The sequence below is a fragment of the Lonchura striata genome, chromosome 3, assembly GCF_046129695.1.
Source record: "Lonchura striata isolate bLonStr1 chromosome 3, bLonStr1.mat, whole genome shotgun sequence".
Lineage (NCBI taxonomy): Eukaryota > Metazoa > Chordata > Aves > Passeriformes > Estrildidae > Lonchura > Lonchura striata.
In genome coordinates this window covers 87969120-87983824 of record NC_134605.1, presented here as the reverse complement: position 1 = coordinate 87983824, position 14705 = coordinate 87969120, and the positions used below count along the sequence as shown (strand labels likewise).

At 36.5% G+C, this 14705-nt stretch overlaps 1 protein-coding gene across 1 annotated transcript in view; it reads right to left on the bottom strand.

The window, feature by feature from the left end:
- LOC110468097 (protein eyes shut homolog) overlaps positions 1-14705 on the bottom strand; it is a 597595-nt gene that overhangs the window by 23273 nt on the left and 559617 nt on the right. The window contains exons 33-35 of the mRNA XM_077782364.1: positions 10429-10595; positions 10089-10233; positions 3490-3664 (exon numbers count right to left, since the gene is read on the bottom strand). Coding sequence (XP_077638490.1) covers positions 3490-3664; positions 10089-10233; positions 10429-10595 — 487 coding nt within the window. The remainder of the gene's footprint in view (positions 1-3489; positions 3665-10088; positions 10234-10428; positions 10596-14705) is intronic.

The window sequence follows — 14705 nt, the reverse complement described above, 5'->3', positions numbered from 1 at the left end:
CTGAAACTCCCTAGGGTATCTTGTCTGAACTCCAAACACTTCTCCAGGAGGAACTGAAACATTTCTCAACATCACATAAGTATCTCAGCTAGTGCAGGACATCTCAAATCCATATTGCCACGTACTAGCCCCATCAGCCTGCCCAGCCCACTGAAGAGTTCTGGATACAGTCCTTGGATTTGTTTTGTAGTGGAAAGAAGATGAGCAAGGAAGGAAATTTCTGAATAATAGTGGCTTCAAATCCACACAGTGGAAAACCAGATCATTAACAAAAAACAGTCTATCTTCAGGCTAGAAGGTAAGGATGGAGCCTGAAGAAAATGATAGAAAGAGAATCAGCTGTATTTAAACAAAGAAAATCATGGAATGCTGCAAAAATGTCATATTAAATAAGGCAAATTGGATGAAAAATTTTAGATAGCAAATTCCCCTCCAAAACAGAAACTTGTATTGTTTTAAACCAAGATGATTAACAGTGTTTTCCCTTACAGAGTATGAAAGTTATGTCCTCGTGTTCCATATTGATTCTGTCCTTGCACTGCAAATTTATTTTAACTGAATCTGGTCCAATAATGGGACTACAGAAGCTCCTTTTATGGGCCACCCCACACATGTGGGGTATGATTTAATTTCTGAACCCTGAGTAGCTGTTGCTCTTTGAAAGCTATGGAGTACTGAGAAATCCACACGAGGCTTGGAGATATGACAGAAAACTTATTCAAGTCCCAAACTCTTCTGAAGCAGCAGCTGATGGCCAAATGTCTACCCAGGGGTGTCTAAAGTGACACTACATGCTCACATTTAGCAGACTGAATCCTCTCCATTTTGTCTGATGTTCTGTTCAAACAGCACACAAGATACACTTTTTTCTTTCTTCACCAACAAGAAGTAGCCATAATACCTAGCAGACAATCCTCTTATATGTAATTTTCTATTTTCTATGATTTTGCATAATAAATAAAATAATAGGGGATACTATTGTCCCTTGAAAATTATATTCTTCACTTTATTATTCAAGTACTTCCCCTCTGTTTTGTTAAAACACAGCAGCTGTGCTCTGTTGCTGGCCAGAATGTAAAGATTAATGCTGCATATTTCTTTTTCTATTTAAATCAAAGCATTATCCCTATAGCAACTGAATCTACAGCTTAACAGCACTGCACACGTTCTGGCAGGGTGGTAAAAGAAAGACATAAAAATAGCTCAAAACAGCAACCAAAACCTCTGGAGAGATCTCATTTCAGCAGAGAAAATATTTGAACACAAATCCAGTTCCCTCAAGGACACTGCTCTTCAAAGGAAGATGATTTGAAAATAGAAAGAAGTTCCCTCTGAGAAAATATATTGAGACAATATTGACAGCTACTGCACTTTGACAGAAAGCATATATAAGCTACATCCATGCCTCTTTGGCAATGCTTCACTTTTTTTTGTGAGAGGAAAAGGTGACCATTACTGGTACTTGTATGCACATATCCCTGGTGTGTGAAGACCTAGCTGTCCTGAGATAGGGGGACAGGAATAGAATTCAGTAGTAGGTCACTATAAATTAAATGCAAACAAACAAACAAACTGCAGAAAAAAACAAATTACGCCCTCCTTCCACCCCCCCACCTTCCCCCCATTCCTCCCCACCTCCTTCCCCCAGTGCCCCAACAATTTTAGAATAATCCCTAAACTAATCTGGAATATAAATTGTAATGATGAAAAAGAACTTTGCCTATAATACCAAGCTTGCTATGTTTTCCTGTCACCAGCTGCCATTCTAGCCTGCCACCTGCTTTCCAAATGTGCTCTGTATGCTGCTGGTGGTGGCTCACCTTATAGACATGAAGGTGACCAAGCACAGCTGAGTAAATTGCTGAGGCAAGGATTTAGGTGGCTGGATGGGAGTGGGACGTTTCAGACCACATTTATGCTTTTTTTGCTTGCAATTTTGGTTTTGTATTGCCTCTAATATGCTCATAAGGGCATAAGAAAACCATTATCCTTTCTTGTTCCTCAGAAAGATCAAATGTCAAGGGTTTAACAACTCCGGGAGGATCCTGCAAAGTGTAACAGTTGTGACATGCAGCAGTGCAACAATCAGAAAGCAATTCCACATTATGTTTTTTAAAGAGTTTCCTTCATTACTGTGTTTAGGAGAATATAAATACACTCATAAAGGGAATGGGGAGCAATCTGTGTGCTAATCTTGGGGTCAATTTTCCAAATATCAGTACAGTTTACTAGCTTTAGAAGCAGGTTTTTTGTAACAATTTTCTTATAGGTGAAGATTTGTGTCACAGGCAGCAAAAAACCAGTTACCATAATTCTCTCTCCAGTACAGAGTAAGTAGATTGTTTTTGGTTTGACAGATATGCAAATGTTTTTCTTCATAACACACAGAAGGGCAAGTTTTTGTTGTTTTAAGAGGCTCCAAAGTCTGAAGCCTTTTTTCTCATTCAAAACTCTCTTGCTGTCTGCAATATTTTCAGTCAAGTAACAAGTTTTAAATCATCACTTTTCTCTTTTTAAAAAGATTATGCAATATGTGAAAATAAATGAACACATGTGAAGGTACATAAGAGAAAGTAATTAATCTTGGCAGATACTTTTAAAATAAAAAATTCCCATCAGCAAAGGTTTTACAGCTGCCTTACAAAGTGAAAACAAAATTTATTACAATGGAAGTGTTGACACTCAACAACAATTTAGAACTGCAAAAGTGTTTCCTCCTTCTGTACGCACAGCCTGGGCACTCAGCTCCATCTACTCTGAGAGACAAGGCATGAAAGACCAGAGACTCATCTTTTGGGCAACCTCTCACAGCTACCCCCTCTTATCCCACAGATCATCCAGGTGAGCAGCTTAGAGATGAACTGAAATGTCTGGAATATTTGGAGTTCAGATGAACTGACATGTTTGAACAATATTTGGAGCTCCTATGGATTTAAACTGGCTCAGAACTTTCTGATGTTGGACAGTCAGTGGTTTATTCTACAAGGGTTTCTTAAATGGAAAATAAGAATTCCCAGGAACCAAAAGTCACCTATTTTTGCCCCATCACTCACAATTGGACATTAACACAGTCAAACTCTCCTCTTTATTACTTTTTCTCTGCTATCCCAGCTGCTCACTTAGTTTTAAAAAAAGCTCACACATCTAATTCTTCCCATGCATTTTTCAGTAAGTCTGGATGCCAGTGACTTTAGGGGAGCAGAACCAACACATGAAATTTCTTAAAAATATTCTCCAGAAACGACCCTAACATTATTTTAATATTAATGTGTTTGTCTAACTGAATGAATTTTCATCTCTCCTTCCTTCCTTCCTTCCTTCCTTCCTTCCTTCCTTCCTTCCTTCCTTCCTTCCTTCCTTCCTTGCTTCCTCCCTCCCTCCCTCCATCCCTCCATCCCTATAAATTGCCATAGTTATTAGTCTAGGGACAGTCTATGCAGTGTCTAAAAGAATATATATATATATATATATATAATTATAAATACTTACTAAACAGTAGAGCCACTTTCTATGCACTTGCCACCATTTCTGCATTTTATTAAACTGCATGGGGAATCTTTACATTGTCCAACACTGCGACCAGAATTGGGGTGTCCTTCTGGAGTTCCTGGTGCTTTAAACCCTTGATCAAGGCGGGTGCGAACTTGAACATCAAAAATGCAACCTCAAAAGTAGAAAGAAAGAAAGAAATTAAGTTTAACACAAACAGTGAAAGGCAAAACAAACCGAACAACAGGACAGTGTCAACCCTCAGTGAATTGGTTCCTCCAGAATATCTTCAGTGAATGGGCAACCACACCATCTACAGGAGATAAAGGTAGGCCAGCTCCTTTTTGTTCAGACAAATGAGTGGATAATCAGAAGTCCTTCATTTAATGATGGGAGAAAATTATTCAAAAATAATTTCTGAAGGAAGATACAGAATATAAAGTCAGTGACTAGGTGCAATTTTGTGTTTACACACTCATACTCTTAGAGGAATGTGCCTATATCGGATAAAAACAGTCACAAATCCCCCAAAAATATAAAACAACAACAACAAAAAAAAAAACACCAAACCACCAACCAACCAAAACCCCAAAACCCAAGGAAAAAAAAGAGAAGAGACAGCAAGAAACCTGCTTAATATGAAATATAATAGAATCCAGATGGCATCAAATAATATAATGCAAGCAAGGAATGTGGATTTGAATTTCCATAGGCTGAAAAGGACCCCTTCAGGTAATGACTCAAATTCTTTCCTTCTCAAGTGAATGTTTCAGTCCTTGGTACATGTAGGTCATGTCACACATGACATTTTAAGGTCAATACAGACTGCTTCTTCAGGCCCTTAATCTCAGAAAATAATTTTAAAAATTAAAATATACTAGTAAGGTAAACACTTCCAGGCCTGTTACTTGATTCTCTTGGCCGAGTGACCTGGCATGGTCACAATTTTATTATCAAATTTTATTACTTTCCAGAGCAGTACAGCTGCATGCAGACTACCACTGGGAAATGATCCAAAGATTATTCTAAGTCCCTGAACACATTAAAGAATTGATTAGGAAAACAATAATTGTCACAGACCAAATATTTGTCAGGGAATATTGTAATAATTTATTTGTAAAGATGATTGAGTGTCAGTGCCTGGCTCTATGCTCTGATCTTTTTAATTTCATAATCCATTGGTATCCCAAGTGAAAGGGGGAGCTAAAGCTTCACAGTGAAGCAGAGGTGTCCCCTGATTGCTGCTTCCCAGCAGCTCCTGCTTAGCCAGTGACTTTTCCAGGGACTTTCCCTTTGGAGAGTCTTTGCTCCTCCTGATGGTGTCACGGGATTGTCAGCCTTATGGGCCAGGCTGAAGTCACCAGTACTTCTGGATCATGTTTATGGCTCTATGTGCTTATTACTATACTGCAAACTGAAGATGATGCCATATAATATATTTTTTTTGATCAAATCCTAAGTGACCCTTCAAAATATACTTCAGCATCCAAGTGATGTATAGTCACATTTAAAGGTAGCCTTAAACATTTTTGAAATGTTATCCAGATCTACACATAAATATATACTATTTCAAACTAAAAATCAGGTTTTAAACCACATTCATTAAACCAGTACATAAACATATTTGAAAATACCCAAACCTTTCTAAACCTGATTTATAAAATTTAGCTGAGATAGAGTGAATTCCTACAGTGCCTGAAATCTCAGGAAGAGTTGGTATTCAGCAGTGCATACCAGAGGATCTCTGCTTAATATTAGAAGTAGAGAAAGTATATGTTATGGAGATTGCAAGTAATCATTACACTGATTTTAAAAGCATCACTTAACATGAGTTTTTTGCATGATTCCCTGAAATCACAAAAGAAGTAGACATGCATCTGAAAGACCAAATGAATATACAATGTGATTTTTTATAGTTACATAATTTTTTTGAACAAAATATAAGTAATATCTTCAAGCAAGATAACTATTTTAAACAGTTTCATGATGTCATTGAAAGTAGATTTTTTAAGCTATTTCCATATTTCACACATTTTGTAGCTCTGACTACATGGACACATTAACTGTTAATTCAGAAACTCTTAATAAATAATTTGAAAATAATCTAGTTTGATGATTATTTGCAATCTTTGTATTATTGCTTCTTTGCTTTTTACAGGGCTGTTGTTTTAGGCCGCCTTATGCTCGGTAAATCCTAACTAATGTTTTATCTCTTTATCAGTAGCAGATAAGGCATGTTCTGTTCTCCTGGGTCTTGCTGGAGTACTAAGAAAAAGCAGCCCAGAGCTCTGTGTAAACAATGGAAAGCACAGTGAGTCCCCAAGGATTTGAAGGTCATCATGGAAAATAAACTGGCATTTGTGTTGATGACTGGTTTGAGTGTACCCACCACAGTTTAACTGTGCCATCTAGGTTAGGAGCAGCTCTTGAGCACTGGAAAACAAAGCGTGTAATAGGTACAGGAGTGTTTTGGCCCAGCTAAGTTCAACTGAATCTTTTATTTAATGAGTCAGAGCAGCAATTTGAGCCTGCTTTTGCAAACACTATGCAACCTTCTGCAGAGGGATCAGCTGATGAATGTGCCTTGTTTTTGACCTGAATTTCTTTGCTCTACCAGTTCTGGGCCCCTTTTAATGAGAGACTGCCAACTATTCTGAATAATGGAGAGCTTTCCTGACACAGCCAAGTTTGCAAGAGGAACTCAAAGTTCCCAACTTTGTGAGTTAAGCTTGGCATGATTCTGAACATCAGAGTTTTATGCATATAAACAGAAACCAGACACCAAGACTGTACACTCACAGATAGTATACTACATCTTTGTCTGCAGCCTTTTGAATTGTGACTTCTTAGACCACACTTAGGCCTTTCTATTATTGATCTTTTTACTGTCAATTTATTTTATATCTTTCACCCCAGTCAAGCAGATCTCATAAACCACTAAAGAGCCACTAACAATGGATTAAGTAAATTTGAGGGATAATCATAAAATATATTACTTCACTGCTCAGCTTCACTTTTTGTTTATTTTTTCTGATCTATCCTTATCACAAAAAGAATTTTTCCTATAATTTCTTGTTAGGATCTCTTGCCCACTTGTAAGCACTTGGTGATAATTTGAATAAAAAGTATACAAAGCAGGCATTTTCAAGATGTACTAAAAGTGCAGCAAGAGAACTGACAGAAATAGATACACTGATAAATATTTTGTATCTGAATGCAGTACTGAATTTACAGATTTATTAATTTCTACCTATCCTTAAATTCTTTGCTTTTCTCCTGTCTTTCTTTGCTGTTTGTGAGTAATGGGGTGTTGGGGTGTTGGTCTAAAACATGGCCCTGAAAGTGAATACTGAGGTCTTCTTAGAGCTGTGACCCAAACCTCCAGAGGTGCCTGTATCAATCATACAGCACTGACTAAAAGTCAGTTCAGAACTCACTTTCCTTCTGTGACATTGGTGATGCAGGAACATAAAGATAAGTTGTCTTAACCCTGGCAAACTTTTAATATATTCTAGCTTATTATGAGCTTAAACTTTGGCTGAAAGGCTGTTTGTATCTATTTGGAACTCAACTGTGTTCTGGGTTTACTCTATTTTTAAAAAGTGTCTGCAGTACCTGCAATTTTATTTACTTTGCAAAATCATTTATGTGAAGAGGTGGCTCTTTCAGCATGAAAGAGATTCTTCAACAGTTCAGATTTGTGGTAAGAGTTTCTTTAACCTATTTATTCCTCCTTTTAATACTATTTACTGTCAAACAACAGATTTCTTCTATAGCCATGCTTCATCCTGCTTAGGAACAGGACTACAGGAACAATCAGTTGTTCCTCTTTCTCTGCTCCTCATTTATTTCTAGATGTAAGCCCTGGCTCTACATCAGTTGGATGGATGGCTAGAGACTGTATCCAGCAGTCATGGTAGCACAAAGCATGAAGCATCAGAACTCTCCCTCTTTTGTCCCTGACACCAGATTTCTCTCTGGCTCTTTCAGAGACTGAAGGGCTGGAAAATCAGCTGTAACTTCCAGCTTTTTCCAAATAATTCTCTGCCTCATTTTGTGTAGGTGAGTCATAGTGCTGAGTTGTGCAGACCTTTGAACATGAGTCAGTTGGTTTTATACTCCTTTTTCAGATTGTCCATTAATGATCAGGCTGAGTCTCTTTAGCCACAAGACTTTCAGCTACCTAGACATCACATATGACATTTTAGAGCATCAGCAGTGTGCTCAGAAAACTCTCAAGGTCCCTTAATTACACTGTTAAAGGAAATGAAAAGAAGATGACACTTAAGTAAGCCATCCCATTTACAAAAAACTCCTGTAAGAATCCAAGGAACCTCAAATTCAGATAAAGTGCAAAGAACCTCAAAGTCCATGAACTTGGCTGCTTCATCTGAGCTCTACCTTTACCAGTTTCTTCAGCTTCTCATAGGGACTGAATGAAATTTTGCAAATTGCATACAGTACCATCAAACATCCTTCAGCCTTTCAAAAGAATCTCTAGGTGCTGATTTCCTAAATTAAAAATTCCAGAACCTTTGATTATTAAATGAAACTTTTGATTATTAAAAACATTTGTGTTCAGTTCCCTCCTCCTCATCTGTGGAAATTACTTGAACAAGTGCTAAAGGCATGCAGGTCAGGGAGGAAATGATCTGAAACTATAGTTGTACAGAGTAAAAATCCTAAATTATTGCACACTGACACTGGGGACATTTAGTCTGCTGCAGTAAGGCTGGTCTCAATGTTTCTTCATCCAGTAGTGATTTCTTACAAAAGGAGAGGTACACTCTGGTATTAGAAGCAAAATGGTTTTAATAAATCATGTCTTTAAAAGGAGCCAAAAGCAGGGTTCCAAATGTCTGAGTGGTTTAATCAACTATGTCCTAGATAAATTTATCTTGGCTGTCACTTCCAGAGTTTCTGTGAGATCCCTACAGCTGCAATTTGGCTGAAGTAAAATAGTTCAAAATTTTGTTCTCTGTTAGTGGTATTGCAGTTCCCACTCTGGAAAAAAAAATCTATGGAGGTTTATTTATTATCCTGAGAACTGGAATTGGGGAGATTTCTGAGCTAGAAGAATACATGAGATTCTGACTAGGTAAGAAAACATTGGAGGAAATTGATCATAGGGAAGTGCAGATTCCTTGAAAGTCGCTGTGCTCTGTAGAATAGAGACAAGTTGCTGCTGGGAACAGGAGCATAGAATGAATTAGCAAATACAAGAATCTTAATACTGTAAATGCTAGGAACAAAGAGAAAACTATTTATGGTACATATTTCCCAAAATTTTGCAGTAATGCTTCTTTTTAATGAGCATTAAAAAAATAAATAAATAGCATGCAACTAACAGTGCATGAACGCTGTGGTTTTAAAAAAAAAATATTCACACTGAATTTGTAGAAATTTGGTCATTACAATACATTTGAAACATGAGGAACCTGGAAAACTCAAAATATTTGTGGTTAAAGTAAAGCACTAGAGATTCCTGTTAGTCACCCCTAACATTAGCATGTCTATAAAAATGCCAAAAGTACTTCACAGATATTGACCCTATTAAAATAGTTGCACAGACATTATGCTTTATGATATACCAGTTTGCAAGCTGCTAAGCAGCTATGAAAGGTATAACTACACAATCCATGCTTCCTGAAAAGACAGAGACAGATGAGATGTTAATTCATATGGCATTCTGAATGAAAATTGACCATATGATATGAAATTGAATTTGAAGAAATTTCAGTGTAAGAACAAAAAGTGAAGTAATGGCTGGAAATAAAGTGGTTACATGGTTTTAATGGAAATACAGTGTTTTATGTATGAAAGTGAGTTTTATTGTTATGCTTGCCTTTCATAATGTACCCTCAGTTTCATAATTGAGAACTCAAACTCTGTTTTGCTATTGCAAAATATTTTCTTTTCATTTAAAAGGTTTTCCAGTGCTTAAAATGAATTGAAATTTTACCTTGCAAATATCAAGTACATTGTTTCTTTGGAAGTAAAGAACAAAAATAAAATGTTAAGAACAAGTCCTTTGCTTCATTGCTGATCTGGTAGGAGCTGAAAACAAATTAATAAAATTTCAAAATAATTTTTGAGGTAAAAATTATTATCTGCTTGATAAATATTTGCAAAAGGAATTAGCTGAGTTCTGTCTCAAGACCTATTTCCAGGGGGGGGAAAAAATCCAATTTCTTTCAGAAAGAAGTTTTCAGTGTGAAAGCTATTACCCAAACTAGCACTGCCAGTCACAGTGGGAGAAAAACCTAAGGTACTTCAGAGAAAGGAAGTCCTTTCAAAATGATGCCGTAGAACAGAGATACAGAAGAAGAGATTATATGGCAAACATTAAAGTGGAAAACTTCCATTTTAGCATAAACAGAAAATATTAAAATTATTTAGCAAAGCCTCTTTTTGCATCGTCTCAGTTATATTAACTTCTTAGTTATCATAGTGAAATAATGAAAAAGCCACAGGAAGTTCAGCCAAATTGATTCTAGTTTGTTTCCTGATGAGAAAGAGATTGTTTTGGTTGCCTATGAAAGAAAGATATACAATCTGATGCATGCATTAAAAGGAATTGAAAATGGTGCACTCTTTACCTTGAAAGCCATTCTTAAATCTGGGTCCCTTTGGTAGGAGTTCTGGAGTATACTCATGATAGCCTCCTAAATAAAACTGACTGAAGACATTGAGTCCAACCAGCCTCCCAGGAGAAGTGACAGTTTTATTCTTCTGATCATCCACCTTTCAATGAAACATTAATACTTGTTAAAACAAAGGGATTTGCCTTTTTTTAGGAACTCCTAGTGAAGAAAATCCTCCCAGCTTTATAGGGAAGCACAAAATAAAAATATTTAATTTTCCATGTAAAATGTGAAAAAACACAGAGAACAATTTTATCTAAGAGCTATTCTTCTTAGGGATAGTCTTCTTTTTTACCTTCAGCCAGCCTTTCTGGAGATTTCTGCCAAGATGGATGATATGAACATTAAGTGTCAAATCAAGTGGTTTGCTAATGATTGTTGCTGTGCCAGAACCTAGGTTGTAGCTGTATACCACTCTCCCATTACGGAGGCCTAACTCCAAAAAATCATCTCCATTCAGACCTGAAAAAACAAAAAAGGGGTAACTACTTATTCCAGGATTGAGTGAACACCAGTGTGTAAAATATACTCCAAATCCACTGTGAAATTAGCAGATTAGCAAAACTTTAGCCAGGAAGTTTATGAGTTTACTATATATTTCTAATATTCTCTGTTTAACTTGTAATACTATTTTCAGTATTCTTGTGTATTTAAAATAGAAACTGCAGAGATTTTAAACATTTATAGGATTTTTGACAGAAGAATTTTTCATACTACAGTTAAGTGAGTGATAGCCACAAAACTTATCAACCCTTCAACCCTGGGGGATTTAGCAGTCATTGCTGTTCCTCCCCCACTGGAACATGAATAAATTAAAAAATTGAAATTTCCACTTGCAGGTGAGAATAGGCCCTGACTTAATCACTTAATCCTATTCCAGGATGCTTTCAGCTTTCATTATAGGTACTTCAAGAGCCTCAAATCCAGAGGACATTTGCTGCTCTGAGGCAAGGGGAGTAACAGGGACATGGATAGTGCTGAAGAAGCCCTAGCAGCTTCTATCAAGCTCCTTCAGCTGCCCTTGACTCAGTAGCACCTGGAGATTTTGATGCACTTGCCCCTGATTAAGGCAGCTCTAGGATGTTCATTGATGGAATTTCCTTGGTCAGCCAAGTGCTTTAATTCTTTAAACCTCCTTAACTTTCAGGTTAGAAATTACTGATTTTCCAATTTACAGTAAATAATTTAATTTCTTTACATTTAGCCTGCATGCTATAAGTGTTGTTTGTGCTTTTAGTAACTACAGTGTAAAATCTCATTTGAAGGACTTTAAGCCTGCCATAAAGCCCATAAGTAAGAGTTCAATTCCTGGACCTATTCCTGGTCATGAAAATAAACATATTTTTACACTCTCATCTTTAAATAGCATTCAGTCTCTCTTCTCATTTAGGCAAGGGAGGAACCACCATTGTTTAGAGAAAACCTGATTAATTTGTTTCTTTTTATCAACTCTGACATTTCTTTGTTTATGGTAAAAGAACTAGGATACAAACAATTGAAATTCAAAGTTATCCATTTCTTTTTGCAACCCTCCTGTGAATTCAAGCAATTCAGTGCTCAATTTCATGCCTGTACGCTGCATTTTATTTGATATTTTCTTCTAGTTTCATAAGGCTGTCTTGTTTTATATCTGTTTCAGGGAAGGTCTCTTCCTATTTGTTCCTTCAGAGTCACACGGTGGCCCTCATTTCAAATGTGTTTTGATGCCCCTGTCTCAAATGCATGGGAAATTTTCTTCATTTTCAAAAACTGAAGTAGGCTTTTCCCCAGGAAACAATGCTACTTATACTGTCCTCCCATTGAAGCTCTGCACACAGCTGCTTCACAGCCAAAACTGACATATCCCCCTCATCTCATATTCTGAAAATGAAACTGGGATATATTGTGCTTTATCTATACAGAAGTTTATTTTTTTCTATAGAGTTACTCTTCTGATGCAATAGAAATCTATAGAAAAAGAAAAGTAAATCCTTTTCCAAAGAATATAAATCCACTGCCTCTGTAGAAAGTGTGTGGCTACATTCAGTTGTATAGAACACAAACACTATTCATTTTTTATTACAATGATTTGTTCATGACTTATTCATAACTGAATGAAATCCCATTGCTTTCAGTTACACTGGCATATTACCAGTGAAGGACTTCTGAAATGAAAATAACAATTCTTTTTTAAACGCCTTTACTAAAGTTTATATTTTTAGCTGTATCTACAATGTACTTATGCCATTTGACTAGCAAAATGAGAGGAAGCACATTAAAGACAAACTGCTATTTAAAAGGCTTTATAATTTTTTAAAATGCTTTTTCAGAATTAAAGTATATTAAAGACATGCAACAGTGTCAGCACTCTACAAAACTGAATTGATATTGAAGATAACCATAGACTAATAGACTGTTAAGAGGTTGGAAGGGACCCTAAAGATTATCCAGTCCCAACACCCACTGCCATGGGCAGTGATACCATCAACTAGATCGAGTTGCTCAAGGTCTTATCCCTGGCCTTGAACTCTCTCAGGGTTGGGGGAAAATAAAATAATGTTATTAGTCTGCATAAGCTTTCATAAAAGCATAATAAGCTCTTATCTTTAGCTATGTATCGGGACAGAATTTTATAGTAACTCACAAGAGCTACTATGAAATTATGGTTTTATACGGTTAACTATGAAATTGATGCCTGTGATTTGGGCAGAGACAACATTGGAGGGGAATCAGGTAGGGTGCTGCAAGAGAATGTTAACTACAAGAAATGGGATGAAATAGAGAAAGAGGAAAATGCAAATTAAGTATTAAAAAGTACTTCCTTACTGGAAGATCACTGGCTGTGAAAACCCTCATGCTTCTCCTGTTGTGAGTGCTATTGTTCAACACAGTAAATTGTTAAAACAAAAGCGTCATCTTTGTGAAATAAGTGACATTGACTTGGTAAGAAACTGCTTTTGCTGTTACAATGTGGGGTGCTCAGTCTCCCCAACCATTTAAACTAAGGAGAAAATCACAAATTATCAACAGCATTTTACCACCACCTCATTGTTCTGTGTTTGTTGAGTCTTGCCCTTGGCAGGTACCCACCTGTTGTTCGACATGGGGGTGCAGAAACGCCTGACTGCTGTACCACGGTGTTCACACACACACACAGATGATATGCAAAGTAATAAAAAGCCAGGTTTCTGCCTGGCAACTGCATAATAAGCCCAGAATGCTAGCATTCTCATTAATAAAAATGACACCAGTAAGACTTTTTTTAAAAACTCAGTTCAGGCAAATATGCTTCCAAGACCTACATACAGGGTACACCCTGCAGGCAGGCCTTTTTGAGACAAATTTTAGTGCAATTCATCTTTTATATTTAAGCAAAATTTTTGGTGCTCTCCTTTGATTATTTTAACTGAAAAAGAATCAGAGTATTTCATACCATTGGTGTTCTACATTTCATATTTGTATTTTGCCCATTCTGAATAAAGACAGTGAATTTATCCATATAATTTTTATTTGGTTGCATTTCCAACCATTGGAACTGTTTCAAACAGGTGTTTGAAATTCAGTTCCCAAGGCTGCAGAAACATGCCTGAATGTGGTGGTTCATTCTTGTCATTGAAAAGAATGTTCTAATGATTTCTTTGTGTTCATATTACAAGAGAATTTCTTATAAAAATTTAATGATGCACACATTGTCTTTTGAATACTATTTTCTGATTAGATTAGATGGAAAGGCTTTCGGTAATTTCAATTCCATGCACCTTTTCTGCTCAGCTACCCAAAAAAGAAAGACAATATTTCATCCATCCAGAAAAATTAATAATAACAAGTGAAAGGAAAAGCTGCCTGCAAGTGAATGGTGACCATCACAGGAATAAAATATGGCATGCTGAGAGTTCTACCTGGATGTAGTTAAAATAATGTGAATGTAGTTCAGTTAGCAGCATCAACCAGGTTTGACATGTCTTTTGCTGAAGTTTGGGAAAAAAATTAGCAAATTCTGATTTCCACACAGACAGAAGCAGAGCTAAGTTTTGGGTTTGAATCCATTCAGAGTGGTTAATACCAATTTGTGTTAGACTAATTTGGGTAATCAACCTCATAAATTGAGTACCAGGGTCTCATGGCACACTAAAGTGCAGTTGATTGGCTGAGCTGCACTAGCTAAATTGGACAGGATGTTTGCAAATGAAAAGTAGCAGACTTAATTTATAATAGATAAACTGCAGAGCTCTTCTATACTAACAAGTTTTAGTTTCTATTGCAATACATTAACAGTCTGACTCCTGCAAGTCTGCCACAGGGAGAAAGGGGAAGAAGCCTCAGAGGGCATAGGAATTTAAGTAAAGAAATTAATAGAAAGGAAGACCTAAGAAAATATCCAATGTATCAACATAGCAAATGAGGCATCGCCTGTATCCTACTGATGTGATATGCTGCAATTGTTTTGTTAGATACATATGTAACTGCATAATATTTATTTGATTTTTAATAATGCATTTTGGGAGCTCAGTATCTTAAACAGCAAATAATAATTACTTCCCTCCTTCATCCTTCTGAAGCATTAATTTTCCAATACTGTTCAGCATAACTGTA